The 15,390-nt window shown below is 41.9% G+C and overlaps 2 protein-coding genes across 2 annotated transcripts; one reads left to right on the top strand and one right to left on the bottom strand.

The window, feature by feature from the left end:
- Positions 1-1,103: 1,103 nt before the first annotated feature.
- On the bottom strand, positions 1,104-4,997 carry pld6 (phospholipase D family, member 6; the record flags this gene model as incomplete). The annotated part of the gene is made up of 4 exons (XM_083983227.1): positions 4,968-4,997; positions 3,810-3,981; positions 3,161-3,390; positions 1,104-1,366 (listed from the first exon to the last, which is right to left on the bottom strand). Exons 2-4 carry the CDS (start codon positions 3,977-3,979, stop codon positions 1,104-1,106), a joined length of 663 nt encoding a protein of 220 aa, XP_083839353.1. The 5' UTR covers positions 3,980-3,981; positions 4,968-4,997.
- Positions 4,998-5,131: 134 nt separating this feature from the next.
- On the top strand, positions 5,132-8,245 carry LOC310992897 (transcription elongation factor 1 homolog). The gene is made up of 4 exons (XM_083981128.1): positions 5,132-5,191; positions 5,520-5,658; positions 5,779-5,849; positions 7,205-8,245. The coding sequence occupies exons 2-4, from the start codon at positions 5,543-5,545 to the stop codon at positions 7,267-7,269; spliced, it is 252 nt and encodes an 83-aa protein (XP_083837254.1). The 5' UTR covers positions 5,132-5,191; positions 5,520-5,542; the 3' UTR covers positions 7,270-8,245.
- Positions 8,246-15,390: the final 7,145 nt, after the last annotated feature.

Here is a 15,390-nt window from a genome sequence, read left to right as displayed (position 1 = left end):
GTTGAATGGCGCAGGCATTACGCAGTGGTTACGCATCCTAACTCATGACCTCTTAGTCAAATTGGTCACTTTGTATGCCGTGGATAAAATACAGCAGCTGATTCGCAAACTCTAAAATTCCCATTGGATACGCCTCATTTCGAGATGTGACGGCTGAAATATAACGAGTCATAAGTCAGACGGAGCAGTTCTGGGCTTCAACAACTTTCATCAACAAGCATCAGCCTGACTGTGAGCAAGGCAAGAGTCATGCAACCAGCCACATTCATCATGTCCCAACCAGGTCAACTCTTGTTGGGTTTGTAAACCACAAAAAGAGGTATTGTTGAAACACTGAGCATACCTCTGTGCTGTGAGACACCTCTGTGAATATGAAACAGAGTAAATCATGTTGCAGCAGGAGAGAGACTACAGCTGTGGGGCAATGATGCAACAGACCTGCCCAAACTGCAGCCTGAGAGGCGGTTTTTATTGGTGCTTGGCAACATATAGTCCCCGAGACCACAGAAGCACACCCTAAACAATACACTGGATTTTTTACAGCCAGTGTAATTTGGAGTTATACTGTACACAAGGTGAACTGTGCAGAGGCATTAAACTCAAGCTTCTGACGAGCCAACATACTCTCATTTGTTTGAAGAGGGAAATCACACAACAGATTATTCATCATGTAATGACCATGAAGAAACAAGATCAATTTGATCACCAGTGGAAATCCCCCCCCCCCCCCCCCCAAAAAAAAACCTACTATAATAACAACCTGTCAACTTGTGACAGTATATAAAAACACAAATTCCCGACTAACAGAAACAGAAGATTTCTCCTTTACGCCAACAAACAAAACTCTGCATATTGTAGATATTATCCTCATCTAAGAAATACAAAAATGAAACACATGAACCAGATTCATCCAGATAAATAAGTCTCTTTCAAAAGCAGAGCAGTTTTCTGATGAATATTTAAAAGAACATTCCTTATAACTTCTATCATCTTCTACATTGATATCTTAATTTTTACATGAAGAGAAAAGAAAAGATGGAGGCAGCTTCTGGTCAAGCTACTGTACCTCTACTGATTCCACACACACACCTTCTACCTCAAAGCTATCTCTGGAGCTCTGGCTGAGCAGGTATTTGAGGAGCTAAAGGGCGGTATCGAGCTGGATCGCTGAGCACCCATAACCTGTGGAACTCCTGGATGAAGGGTTGCACCAGGCGTGGCTCGTCAGTGACAAGCAGGTTCTCCATGTTGCTCTGCACTGCACCCAGCGTCCAGTTGAGGGAGCCGGTGATGAGCAGCCGACGGTCCACCACTACAAACTTGTGATGCATGTACACAGGACACACACCGTACCGCACACAGATCCCTAGGGAGCAGAGGGTTGACACAGAGGACGGTGAAGAATGAGGGGGGAATTCTTCAATGCCTCATGCAGTGTGTGTGTGTTGATCTCCTCAACTGTCTACTGTGGGTGGCGCACAAGGAATATCAATGAGTGTCTCTGCAGCTTAAACAACATGTGAGGTGCTTTGAGTTGAATGGAGTAAATTACATAAGGGAAAACAGTGGTGTCAAATTATTATCTAAGGGTGAGGGATGAATATTCCTGAGTCTCAGGACTAAATGCACTTTAAGATTTACACGAGAATTTCTTAATGGATGATATTGACACACATATGGCCTGAGGAGTTATGAAGTAGAAAGGTGATACTGGTAGAATAAATTGAAACCATTGCACTTTCACAACATACACTATTCAACATAAGTGCAACATCACTGATGTCAAAAGCTTACAACACTCAGCACTTAACATTAAAGGTCACATGAGTGTTTTCATACTCGTTATACGATCACAAGACAATTGTTTCCCATAGCCAGTCTGAACAGAGGGAATCATTTGGATGCTAAAAACTATCTATATTAATCAATCAAAAACTGTTCCTATGAATTGATTGTGTAACAAAAATAAAAGCTATAAGTCAAAGTCATTCAGCTGTTGTAGCTATTTTACAACCAAGTATAGAAATTAAAAATAATGGTACCATTACTTTCGTATTAATTACTTTTGTATTATATCTGATTTCAGTTTGCATAGATCAGTGGTTTGGACTACAGAGCAAACCAAACAGAAAGATTAGATATGCAAGTTATCTCTTAAAAGGTTAAGTGCATGCTCATTAAAGAAAAAAGTGTAAAAACAATTATGAGCTACGCATTAGATGTTCTCAGCATTTATCTTCCAAGAAACATGACCCCTAAAAAGAACTAATTGCTCTGTGTAAATGCTTTTTGGGCTATTTGGAATATTGTTATTCGGCAGCTCAAAGTGAAGACAGCCAGAAATGATGGGAAAGAATAAATACAACTGGCAATAAAACGATAAAGTCATTCCAGTTTTGACCTCAGGACACAGACTGTATGAGTCTGGTCTGTCAGAAGAAGATGTCCCTTTATGATCATTTTTAGAGCCTATGCACAAATCTGGATCCTGGACCTATGGACAACCCCCAGCAGTGTGGTTAAGTGCCAGTCACACTCAGCTATTTGATTATAAGATGTTCCTGCAGAACCGTGAGTAAATACAAAAGAGACAGGAGAGGAGCTGATTGTCCCTTGTGTCAAAGAGGCTAGTCGTCAACATGCACGCACACACGCACACGCTTAGAGAAACACTTTGCCTAATGACAGTTGTTGCCTGGTTGCCAATTTCTTACTTACTTAATTCTTACTTAACAACATACACCGAAAGTAATTTATTAAATGCAGAGAGGGCTGAGGGAGAAAGTGAGGCAGTGTGAGCCAGACACGTGACACCAAATCTTTCAGTGCTTTCAGAGCATGACTACTCTGACTCATAGGAGGGCTTGTGGTGGTAACATCCATTCACGCAGACACTTCCGATCACCACTCTATCCACTACGAAGGAACCCTCTGAGACGTAATGACAGCGACACTGGTAGTCCGAGAACACACAGTGAGCACCTTTTGTTGAGTGAGAGCCGAGTCATCCTTCCCGTATTTTAACGGATATTTGTTTATAATAATCCCTCATAGGTCGGTGTGAGGTCTTGTTTTGATAAATATCTCTATACGGGTTAACATGAAGAGATATACTTCATAAAGATTCAAAAAATAAATATATCTGTGCTGTTACTCTTACCTGATCTGCGGAGGAACCCTATCTGGGAGCCAGTGATAGCAGCGTAGTCCTTATCAGTGAGGACCTGGATGATAATGCCCTTGGTATGAAGGGCTAGTATAGCCCTGCACAGATCCATGTTTGAAAAGGCAAAAACACACAAATCCACAGAGGATGTAGCAGAGAGGAGGTGGTGGAGAAGACGTGTGAAAGAGGTCTCTACACCATGAGGCAATGGGCACAAACAGGAACTAGAAGACAAGAAGTAAGAAAGAAAACAAAATTTTGTTATCTCAAGGGTCTTAACTTAATATCCTTAATGCTGCCATTGTTGTATATTTCATCTTTTACCAAGTATCTCTAGAAAGCAACTCAAGTTGAAAAAAAAATGTTGTGTAGTACCATTCATGATTTTAATTGAATCAAGGTTTGTTTTTTAGGTTTAATTTTATCTGGAGAAATAACTTCGGAAGACTTGTACCTGCTGAGTAAGAAGCAGCGAGGATTAAGAATGGTAAGTGCACTGACTAAATCCACTTACTCAAAGTATCTAGGGGCTAAGAATTTATTTTTGCATTAGTGGCCATTATGACAAAACTGTACAGTGATACAGAGGTAATACATTCCCCTTTCTTCCCTCGACTTAATACAGTGGTTATGTTTCACCTACTTAGTTGAGGAGGGACTGAAGATGTGCTCAACACAGGCCACCTCTGAAGGGAAGAAGAGGACCTCATTCAGGGTTCTTTCACGCCTGCGGCGATGCAGAAACCGAAGAAGCAGCTCCAGACTGAGGGAGAGGGCTATCACCCCCAGGCCGACCACCTTCACTCTCCACATCACTGATGTTCCACAGAAAAAATAAAATACATTTTAAGAGCCAATTTCTTTTTTAACTTTATCTAGGATAACTAAGTGCTTTTGACAGTTTTGTCTGTGTGTATTTTACGTCTCAGGCCAAATTATGATTACACAGTTTTGTTTGTGTAATCTATGCTGCTTAAAGTAATATATTCATTTATTAGTCAAGCTTCTCAATTTTAAGAATACCCTTCTTTTCTTGCATTTTACGCTATAATGTCATGTATAGCTGTACACTGAGCACTACACCTGTATGATCCACCATTTTGCAATTCAATAATTAATTCTACTTTTTTATGTTCTTTTTTTAATAAGAAAAAAACACTGCAAATTTTGTTTAGTTCTTTTGTCCTTCTCACAATAGTAGAACCACTATAATGCAGGTCAAGTGTACCACCAGCACTGGATATGATCTCAGTGATCACAAGTTAATTGACATAACTATTAATATAAATGAATTAACTTAAAGCTCATTTTATTGGGGGACAGATTTTTGCATTACAAACAATTACCAATACTTCATCACAACTAACCCCTAACCCCATTATCAGTTCCAACACAGTTTATACATTTTGTCTTCAACATATGATTAATTTTCTGTTCCTATTAGCCAAAGGACGTCAGCACACCACAGATACAGTAACTTACATCCAGGTTAGTGTGGTGTTCACTTTGGACTTCACGGACGTAAGTTAGCTACTGGTTTAACTGTTGACTTAACCAGCTCACTTTTGTTAACCAAGTTAAGCTAGCATGAATCCTATGTGTTCTTTTGGGGGGGTGACTTGTGAGTTAAAACCAATATAAACTCATGAGAGAAGACAAACTGCAACACAAAGCCGTGTGGAAAAACACGAACCTGCCGGTCTCTGTACAGCGTTGACTCCTGAACATCTCCTGTGAGAGGAAGCGGTGGGCAAAAACAACAAACTTTGGGGTATTTTTTAGTGACACCACTCTTTATTACCTGTGATTGCTTCTGTCGCCACCACGCGGGAATATGCTGCGTCAGTCACATAGGTCAAACGCTGTATCGTCACTGCCAATCATTTTGACTGACAGGTCAGTCAGCCAATGGTGGACCAGAGCCCGAACTCTCTCGACCAATCATTTAACGAGAACAGTTGTCGGTGCCGGGACTTGAGAAACCCTTTTCCTCATTACTGCAACGTGTGTCTTCTACAACCAAAGGTAAACAAGATTAAACTTTTTGTATACGACACGCACGATGTATTTCACAATTAAAGCTAGTTGACGCAGAATCAAAGTCGCTTTTATAGCCAAGTCCATTAAAGTCAGTTTTAGCTCCGTTTCTCTCTGTTGTGTGGCGATTTAGGTCCTACTGGGGATCAACAACAAACATGCTAACATTAGCATGCTAACTAACCAACAATATGGGGCAGCAGACTAGAGTTGTTTTCTGCCAAAGTATTCACACTGATCTTCACTTTAGTGGCAGCCACCCATCGCCCTAGCTCTCCTCGATTAAGTTCCACGACTTTGTGTCTTTCATACACAGACTTTTGATTCAGTTCGTGTGCAATGGGTCGCCGCAAGTCCAAAAGAAAGCCTCCCCCTAAGAAGAAGATGACAGGGGATCTGGACAGTCAGTTCACCTGCCCGTTCTGCAACCACGAGAAGTCGTGTGATGTAAAAATGTAAGTAGCTCAATATTACACACATACAGAAACACACATATTTACATGTGTGTATATATAATTTTAAGTTTTAATAGTTGATTTCTGATATTTTTTTACCCTTTGTGTGTCTTGTGACAGGGAGAGGAGCAGAAATACTGGCATAATATCATGCACAGTCTGCTTGGAGGAGTTCCAGACCCCCATTACCTGTATCCTTATTCACGATCTTTCTCATAATGCAATAAAATATCAGCAAGAGAATGGTATAACATTTTGAACACCTTATCTCAACAAATGACTTTTATTAGGTCTGTGCACGCAAGATGATTCTTAATCTTGGAAACACGTAGTCTGACAAAATAATCTCAGCTCAAGGTCCACTCACCAGGTTTGTTTCACATGATCTCATAGATTCTATTAGTGATTAAAGGTCCTTGAGTTGTCAAGTAGGTGGGTCAGTTATTGTGTGATTTTTAAATGGCTTGGTCACATTATAAGTCTGCTACACAACCATTTCTCCCATTCACAACTCCAGAAAACTCCCCTATGTGTGTGAGATGTTCAGTGAGCTCTGGCAGATTCACAGGTCATAGTTCACCTGCATTCGGCCTTAACCAAGATGATGAACTGGAGTGCTGAATAGAATATAGGGGAGGAGTTATTTTTCTAGTGTTTATCATTATGTTCAGTGCACTGTCACACTGACAGAACAAAAATTTTTAGAATTGCTCTCAAACAGCATCCACTGTCTGTGATCGCTGAGATCAGTCTTTATTACTGGCATCAGAATTGTGAAATTGTTTCCTTTTCAGAGCTGAGTGCTGTTAAATTTTGTCAAACAGAAATGTAGTACAACCACACTTTTAGGATTTGGCGTCAGATACAGTATGAATGGCCTTTTTCAGCTCTCTCACCCCCAAATCCTTGTGACTTTTAAGTTGAAGGCGTGACTAGTTTCTGGGCTGGTGTCTTGGGGTTCACTGATTCTCTGTGTTACACTTATGATCACTATATGTTCAGCCTTGGGAGACTGTGCAGCAAAATCCAGGCAGAAGAAAGATCAAGGACGCCATTCATATTGGATACTACTAAATACCATCTTTGTTCAGAGACCAGAGTTACATACATAACATAGTATTCATATACAAACTCCATTAAGTATTGAAAGGAATGTCAGGAAAATTAGGCTTTATTTTTATCTTGTCATTTTCTAAGACCTGTTGGCAATGTCACTGTTAACAAAATAATTGTTTTGTCTTCAAATTTTATTAGTTTCAGCATTTGGAGAAAGATTAAAGAAAAATGTTTTTCAGGGCTGAGTGCAATAGAAATTAGATTTGAAAGGGAGTGCGACTGAAAATGGTAACCCCTAATTGAACTTCTGATAAATGATATTGATTCAGAGTGTCATTAGTTCTAGGGATCACTGCTCATCTTCACTGTAATAACAAACAACAGCTTTCCTAAGAAGTGGTCGCTTTTCTCTTCTGTATCAATTTTTAATCATGCATTATCTATTCTTCAGCAGGAATTTTTTTTTTATCCTTAATTCACTGCTCCTCAGATCTGTCGGAGCCAGTTGATGTGTACAGTGACTGGATAGATGCTTGTGAAGCAGCCAATCAGTAGCCCCCGTGTGCAGCTGGATGCCTCTCAGGAACAGGCTGAGGATGGGGCTGGTGGGTCTGCGGCCCGGTAGGATCAAGCTGGTCGGAGGATTTTTTCCCCAAACTTTTATTTTTCACAAGTTTCTGTATGGTCAATTGAAATTTACAGCTGTGTGGATCATCACAAACGGGCTCTGGATTGTTCCTGATGAGTTTCCCCTTTGTGAGTAAAGTTTCAGCTCACGACTGTAGTCTTTACTCTTGAGATTTATTTCAATATTTGTTACATGCAGTGTATCCTGATTTGTCCTCACACATTGAGCAGGCCTTTCTGTTTTTGATTATTTTGGATAGGTCTCAAGACCCTTTAGATCCCGTGTAGACAAGCCTTTAAATAATGTTTGATGTTGAAGATTGCAAAATAATGTGTTGTGTTTTTTTTTTATTTTGTTTTTAATTCTAGCTTGGTTATGTTGGTTTTAATCTGAACACAGTTTAGACCAACAGCAACACAGTGATAAACTTGTTTTTAGCATCTCATCTGAACATAGCATAGTTGATAGTTGAAATATGTTTAATCAACAATTTTCATCCTCAATTAGCCTAGATGTCCTGGGTCTTGTTCAGTCGTAACTATCCACACATATCCACATCCTCGTGAAGACAGTTGTGTCACAGCATTAGGTCATTCCACTGGAGAGGAGCGGGAAAGATGTATGCTTTGCTGCTAAGTTCACAAGTCATGAATTGTTCTTAATCCATTCAGTGTCTCAGGTGATAGTATCATTTTGGCGGACATGTTTGAGAAATAAAAGCAAATCACAAAGTAGAATTTTCTTTGTTATTAAGTGCATGTGTAGAAAATATTGTGTTCTCATCCTGAAATTGAGCTGTAATATGGATATTTTCCTATGCAATGGCCAAAAAGAAGAATAAAATGTTTTTTTAATACAACAATTTTGAAAAGTGTGATCTTGGAAATAAAGGAGCAATAAGACACAATACCAGTTAGTGTTGTTTTCTCCTTTTATTGTGTAATGAAGTAAATGTACTGTATTTTGATAACATAATAGAGTAGATGTCTCATTATACACAAAGACATGCAGTTGCATTGAACAAAAGATGACACACTTCAGATTTCTGTGTTCTTTGTGATCGAGCCATGGTTGTCTGTCCTTGAGTCTGTGCTGAATGTAATAGTCCTAGGTTTTTCTTCTTTTTAAAATGAGGAAACTAAAGGTAGTGATTATATCTTTACGTGACATAAATGTCCCATATAGCACTGTGCACAACCAACCGGTGACGAATGGAGAGACAACCTCAAGGTAGAGATATTACAGCTGGGATTTAGATGACCTGACAAAAAATCTTGAGGTTTAATAAAGAAAAAGGCAGAACATTCATATTCACAGATACCTTACACGTCTTAAGTTCTGGAACAGGCTTAAATTATGAACTCTGTTGAGTGTAGTATAGATTTAATAATAAAAGTTGAATGAGGTGAAAGAACAGACTCAATTTTCAAACGTGGGCTGTTATTTGACTCCATCCTAATGGCATCAACAATAAAAGCTATTGTTATTTGTACTGTTCCACTGTTCCAGTTTTGATTTATCACTATACAGAGGTATAGTCAGCGATGAACATGCTTTTTGATTAAATCCTTCTACACTGCGATACCCTCAGACAGTGAATCTATAGAAAGCCACAAAGCCACATTTATTTTTTTTAATTACAGCACTTAAACACCAAGATGTCAAAGACACTGGCACTGCCTATTAAAAAAAAAAGTCTCTGGCCACAGCTTCTGAGCTACTCTCCTGTGGCATCTGTGACCGTGACACATTTTTAGGAGTCCAGTATCCATTCATCCCCACAGAGCACAGGATGTAGCAGACCACAAATGAAAGAAGACACAGTGTAGCGAGGCTGTGCACCAGGCAGCGCTGAGTGATAATAGATGAGATGTGGAGTGCCTGCCTGGGCTCTCCACCCAGGAAGAGTGTGTCCGTGCATGCGCGCACTGCACTGTGTATTGTGTTTGATGATGGACCCCAGCTGGAGAGGTATTGACGACGCCTTATGAAACATGCTGGAGGATGATTACAATGGAGAATGATTATCACTTAGTCTCTCCTCTGTCTCTGCACGTCCCCTCCCACGCCCTCCCCCTCTCTTCTATTTCTCGCTCCTTCTTTCTCCTCTCCCATTCAGCACGCGAGGTCAAGTGTCACTCCGTCTCCGTTGTCAAGGCTGCCAATCACCCACACAGTGAGTGCAAGGCAACTGTTACCAAGGAAACAGAGCGATTCGGTTGCTAGGCACCTGGAGCTGTGCTCACAATAGTCATTTTGTTGCTTAGAAGCACACGCATGCATACACAAATACACACAAAACCACAGAAATGGCTTTGCCCAATCAACAAGTTTACACAGCGTCAGAAATAAATTCATATACATTATAATCATACACTGCTAATAAATAAGAGATTTGCTTACACAGTTGTAAGAAATCATGGAATAATAAATGATAGGAGCGTAATTCATCATGGGCACATTTGCAAACAGATGCTAATATAATGCTGAATTTGCACTGAAATGTTGATTCTCTAATTTATAATACTTAGCAATAATGCTAATGTACCAAAAATGTAATTCAGGATGTTTTATTCTAACACCTTTGCTGCCTGATTAATCAGCATGCCCTGACGTCCAAGAATTCTTCAAGCCTGCACCACAACTTGATCAATAAAAGACATAAACATCCATCATTCTGACTAAAAATAGTTACCCATAAAATCAATCAGTCCCTTAGTTCCCCACTGGCAGACGGACCCAGTGAACCTAGTTAAAATGTGGGTGTTTTATATATGGGGATCTATCTGTATGCTTGTTTTCATAAAACCCATCAATCCCTGATCCCTACTGATGTTTAGATCATTCGAACCCTCATGCAGTTTGTGTGTATGTGTGTGTGTGTGTGTGTGTGTGTGTGTGTGTGTGTGTGTGTGTGTGTGTGTGTGTGTGTGTGTGTGTGTGTGTGTGTGTGTGTGTGTGTGTTAGGTCCTGAGTCTCCATCTTGACAGCCAGTCCGCTAAGCCGAATACTGAGATCCCAGCCATGGGTGCAAGCCTTGACATGTCCTCATATGTTACTGTCTCCTGTTGCTGCTACAGGCGTCAAACTCTCACACATTTTTAGCATGAGCCAGGGAGTCAAAAATAGGAGTGCAATACTAGTTTGTAGTGCAGTGGGATGATGGTTATGCACGGTTATGATGCCTACCATGTCAAGGTATTGCAGCCGTTTACGTCTGAGGGCTTGCAAAAAGCCATTTCTGCCACCAATTTTGCCAAGATCAAATTTCTGTTCACTCTGAGGAAAATGTTGGGTGCAGAGTGTGATGGACTGGGAAAGACACTCATCAACTGATAAGATTACAGGCTCACTTGTGTGCACAACTGACTGACAAGGGTATGTAATCAAGAAGGCTTGGAATTAACGTCTGAGTCAGGAGACTTTTGTGTTAAGCTCCCTGAACTAATGCCAGGGGGGTTTAGCTTAGTGGCACGGGGCGAGTCTTCCCCACCAGCGCCTCTGCAGGGAGAGACTGAAACTGGCCAGCGACACAAACTCATTTCCTCCACAGGTGTAAAGAGTGACATGGTTGATAAACCTACGATGATAAAACCTTTTCAGTGGCTGGATTTGATTTGGGCACCTGGCTGGCCCTGATTGCGTTCTATTTTAAAACCTTTCTGATTGAACAAAATAAGCCTTTTTCCCCCCATAAAACGTCACCTCTGGGTGCTTAATTAAAATCCATCCCGTGTCTGTGTCACCACCTCAGCTTGGCGATACATAGTGTATGTGTCTGCCTGGTCTCTGCCATTGTAGTCTACTGAATAATGCTCTGCTTTTGGTCCACTGTAGATGATTAAGCTTCCACTCGACTACGCGTATTCTCAAGCAATAACATCCACATCTGTATTATCAACCCAAGAATACCCGTGGTCGAGACCGGAGCAAAGAGGCCCACCTCCTCCCCTCCATTCCCTTCTCTCGCCTCTCAGCTCTGGAGCTCATTCTCCTTTTCTGTGTGCATCCCTTCAGTTCCTGCACTCTGAATAAGATTGCAGCGTGGAAGGAGGGGGGGTCTGTGTGGAAGCAAATCTTTAAGGACAGCACCTAGGATAAGAGAGACAAAAGAGATCATATTTATCCTTGAATAACAATGCAGCAGCATTGCTCAGAGGTTATAATACACATTTCACGCACGCTTCAAGTCACATTTTGTGCACATTGTCAGACTAATAACCCGATTGTAAGCTTTACGCAATTGCCACACACCCACACGTACGCACACAGACTTGCACAAGCGGACTGCTATGCATCTTTACCTGAGCTGCACCAAGTAAACAGATTACACTGCCAACAGCTAGTCCCTTTGCTCTCCTCGGTATCAAGCAACCATTTAGCCAAGCGCTGAGGGAGAGGGCAAGCTCACCAATTATCAAATAGGTGTCAGTGTGTGTTACACTGCACTGAGGGGAGAGACTGATTACCAAACAGATGTTCAGCCCTCACCTCCATCCCCTCCTCCTCACCTCCCCCCTTCTTCCATTCCATTTTCCACTCCTTCCCCCAATCTATCTGTCCTCTCCTCTCCTCTCCTCTTGGAAGACTCCCCCCATCATCCCCTCAACACACACACATACACTCCTTCTCTTTTCCTTGGTCTGTCCCATGGAGAATAAGCCTGGCTCTTTCCTATCCACACTTGCCAATTAGAGACACAGTAGTTGTCAATCAGCGGCTGAGGAGGAGAGAAGGAGAGTCATTGGGAAAAGGGTGGTGATGGTGGGTGGGGGTTGCATCAGCACCACATACGACCCCCCCCCCCCTGGAAGATTCAGGCGAGTCTACAAACATGACTTGACTGTCTCTCTCTTTCTCTCTTTTTCTTTCTCTTCGTCTCACTTTTTCCTGTAACCTTTCCTCTCTAATCATTGTGATCCCACCCTTGTTGTCTTCCCCGCTCTCGCCCTGTGTTTAGCCTCCTACCCCCTCTCTCCTACTTTCTCATCCTCAGATCAGCTTGTTTATCCATTCAGGCACACACACTTTAAACCAGACATCGTTTTCTGTAACCATTCACCGATCAAAGCAGCCCACCATGTGAAACCTGACACTCCCGGAAAAAGTCCCCATTTGCCACTGACAGTTCTCCCTCTCGCCTCACTCACGCCCGTGCTAGTCTACTTCATCGTGAGGGAAGTGCCAAAACTAGCCGAGGCCATCATCACGCCTATGAGATCGTGGCACTCGTTTCTCTCATTATCTACACTCCTCTAGCCCTCTGTCCTCATCCCTCTCCTCCTCCTGCTTCTTGTCTCTTCCTCCTTCTACCCAACTGTCCATGTCTGATGGGGCTGCTGATGATGACAACTCAACTGGACGTGTCTTCTGTTCTCACCACGAGCTGTGAAGAGATGTACGTAGGTGTCAGAGATCTGGTGTAAAAATACACCCTGCTGCTGCCCTCTTCACTTCACAGGACTGGTCTGTGTCTGCTCGGTGTCACTGGGATGTCTCTGTCTAATTTGAAGACATGCCTCAGTGTGGTTTTGGCTGTGTACGAGGGAGCTAAGCTATGATAGCATGTCACTCACATGGGTGTGCCTGCAGCTGCAGATTTTGAATGTATGGACCAGCAGGCCTTTCTTCTTCTGTCACCTCAGTTTTACTTTTTTTTTTCATCCATGTAAACTGTCATACATCCACAGGTTTAAGATCAAAGCTTCATCCCCAATCATTTCTTTCTTTTCTTTTTTTTTGCACTGGATAAGAACTTTATTTTGTGGCGGAAGACATCTGGTTCGCATTTATAAGAAAATCCATTTCCTGAATTGAGTAGATTGAAAGTGAACTGGCTCCAGCTGGACAGCCTAATGAAAGAAAATCGGTCTGTGTTTCATATTTATGTCTGACGCATCAGACTTATCAATTCTTGAATGTACCTGGTGTGTCAGATAGGAAACAGAATTGCAAGTGGCTGTGCCAGAGGCAAAGACAAGACAGGCTTGAGATGGAGACAGAGACTGAGCGGACGCTGGGCTGCTGCTTGCACATTACTGCTTAATTGCTTGGAACTAAAGGCGCTGTTATGAGGATGTTTATGCTTATGCCTGCAACAGCAAATCTTTCCAGTCATTTTGGCTACACTGTGGAGTCTAATAGTCACTACCCAGACAAAAAATAAATGACCCAGTGATGGCTATTGCAACAAATTCAGCCTAGAGTGCAGAATAAAAATAAAGAATGTAAAAACACACACACACACACACCCTTTCTCTACCTTTGGCCAAACTTTTAGTGACAAACTTAACAGAGCCACTTTGGGTTTTCTTAATCTTACTGGGGGTTTTCAATGCATAGAGGCTCCAGGTGGCCTACTAGCCCAGATAACCAGACAACCACATACCACTGTAAAATTGCAGATAGCCAGCACCTGTCCTCTACGTGACAGGCTTGGATATTAAGCTTTCTTTGTTTGTAAATACATCCGCTTCCACTGACAAGGAGAACCCAGTTCAGAGTGGGAAGCGTGGATTGAATCCTTAACCCTTTACAGGGAGTGCGAGAGATTTAAAACATCTTTGTCTCTCTGTTTTTTTGTTTTTTGTTGTTGTTGTTGCTTTTTTTCTAACAGGCTACAAAGGAGGAAGGCACGCTGTCATGCTGCTGGTAAAATATAAGGCGACGTGCAGGTGCAGTTCTCATCAAGTAATTTGATAGGCACTTGGGAGTGATGCTGATGGGACCAACCTGTTTAGTTATCAAACCATAAAGCGTGCCAACGAGAAATTGATCGGGCGTGAATCCCGTGCCATGCAGTGCTACAAACCGACTCCTGGAGCTTCAACCCGCAAGTCTTGTTTTCTCCACTTCAGGGATTATCAACAAATATCTGGAAATATCAGGACAGTCTAAAGTGATGGGACCCGGAGCAACGCCGCGTTGTCAACTGTGTCCAATTCGTTTTTTTGTTTTTTGTTTTTCCTTCATGGTAAATAATTGCGGGGTGAAAAAAAATTCAACTTACCGCCATGTCCACCTTTTTTTGTCATCTCCCCCTGAAGAAGCCGCTCTATATGCCATTCATCGTATCCATGCTGAAGTGTGAGAATAGGCTATACTGTGCAGGGAAACGCCCCCCCACCCCAACCCTCCCTGCTATTCCTTTCTCTCCCGTGCGCTTCTCCTCCTGCTTGTGGGGAATCACATAACCACTCCTTGTTTTTTCCATTCTCTCCGAGGGAGGGATGGAGCGATGGAGCCTATGCAGCAGCAGCATCAGCATCCCATGCAACTCAGCGGCAACCTCTCACCTCTCCTCCTCCTCCCCCTCCTCCTCCTCCTGCCCTCCTCTCTTGTCCATGACTCCATCCAGGCTTGCCGCCGAGGAGCATGCCCTATAGTGCGTCGGTTCCCAACATGGGGTCCGGGGACATAAAGGGGGGCCATGATGGAGCTACAGCAGTCCTTGGCAAAATAATTTAAAAAAAATACAAAATACAAATAAAAAACCATTGGGGAATATGTATGTGTAAAAGTGAGTGACTGTTTTTGAGCCTCACTGATATCACTGCACCCTAAATGCTTTGTACTATTAAACTGTAATCTTTGAGTTTACAGGAAAAATGTTGTCAGTTGGGGGCCTTGAGATAATCTTGAGTTTTTAACAGAGTCTATCATGGGATGGTTTGTGAATTATAGTGTGCTTGTGTTCCTAATTGGACCTTTTTATTTTCTGATGTGCCATAACATTGGAAAATATTCAGATATTGTGCTTTAGATCACATCTTACTGTATAATGAGACTCCTTCAGTCTCTCTCTTCTTCATAATGGGGGTGGACAGACCTGTACAATATAATGCAATCTTGTGCAATGGCCATGCAATAAATAACCAATCCCTGTTTTCTTTGCATGGCTCACAGTGTCATATGGTCATTTTAGGGATTCTTAGGTTGTGTTGCGGTTGAATTGTCATTTGCACCACAGTGTCTCTGGACAAAACAGGTATGGTGTATCGCAATACAATACAACTCAACATTATAGCTAGTTGTTGTGTGACAATGAT

This window comes from Trachurus trachurus, assembly GCF_905171665.1.
Source record: "Trachurus trachurus genome assembly, chromosome: 1".
Classification (NCBI taxonomy): Eukaryota; Metazoa; Chordata; class Actinopteri; order Carangiformes; family Carangidae; genus Trachurus; species Trachurus trachurus.
The sequence above is the reverse complement of the archived record's forward strand: the minus strand, read 5'-3'. Positions and strand labels throughout refer to the sequence as shown.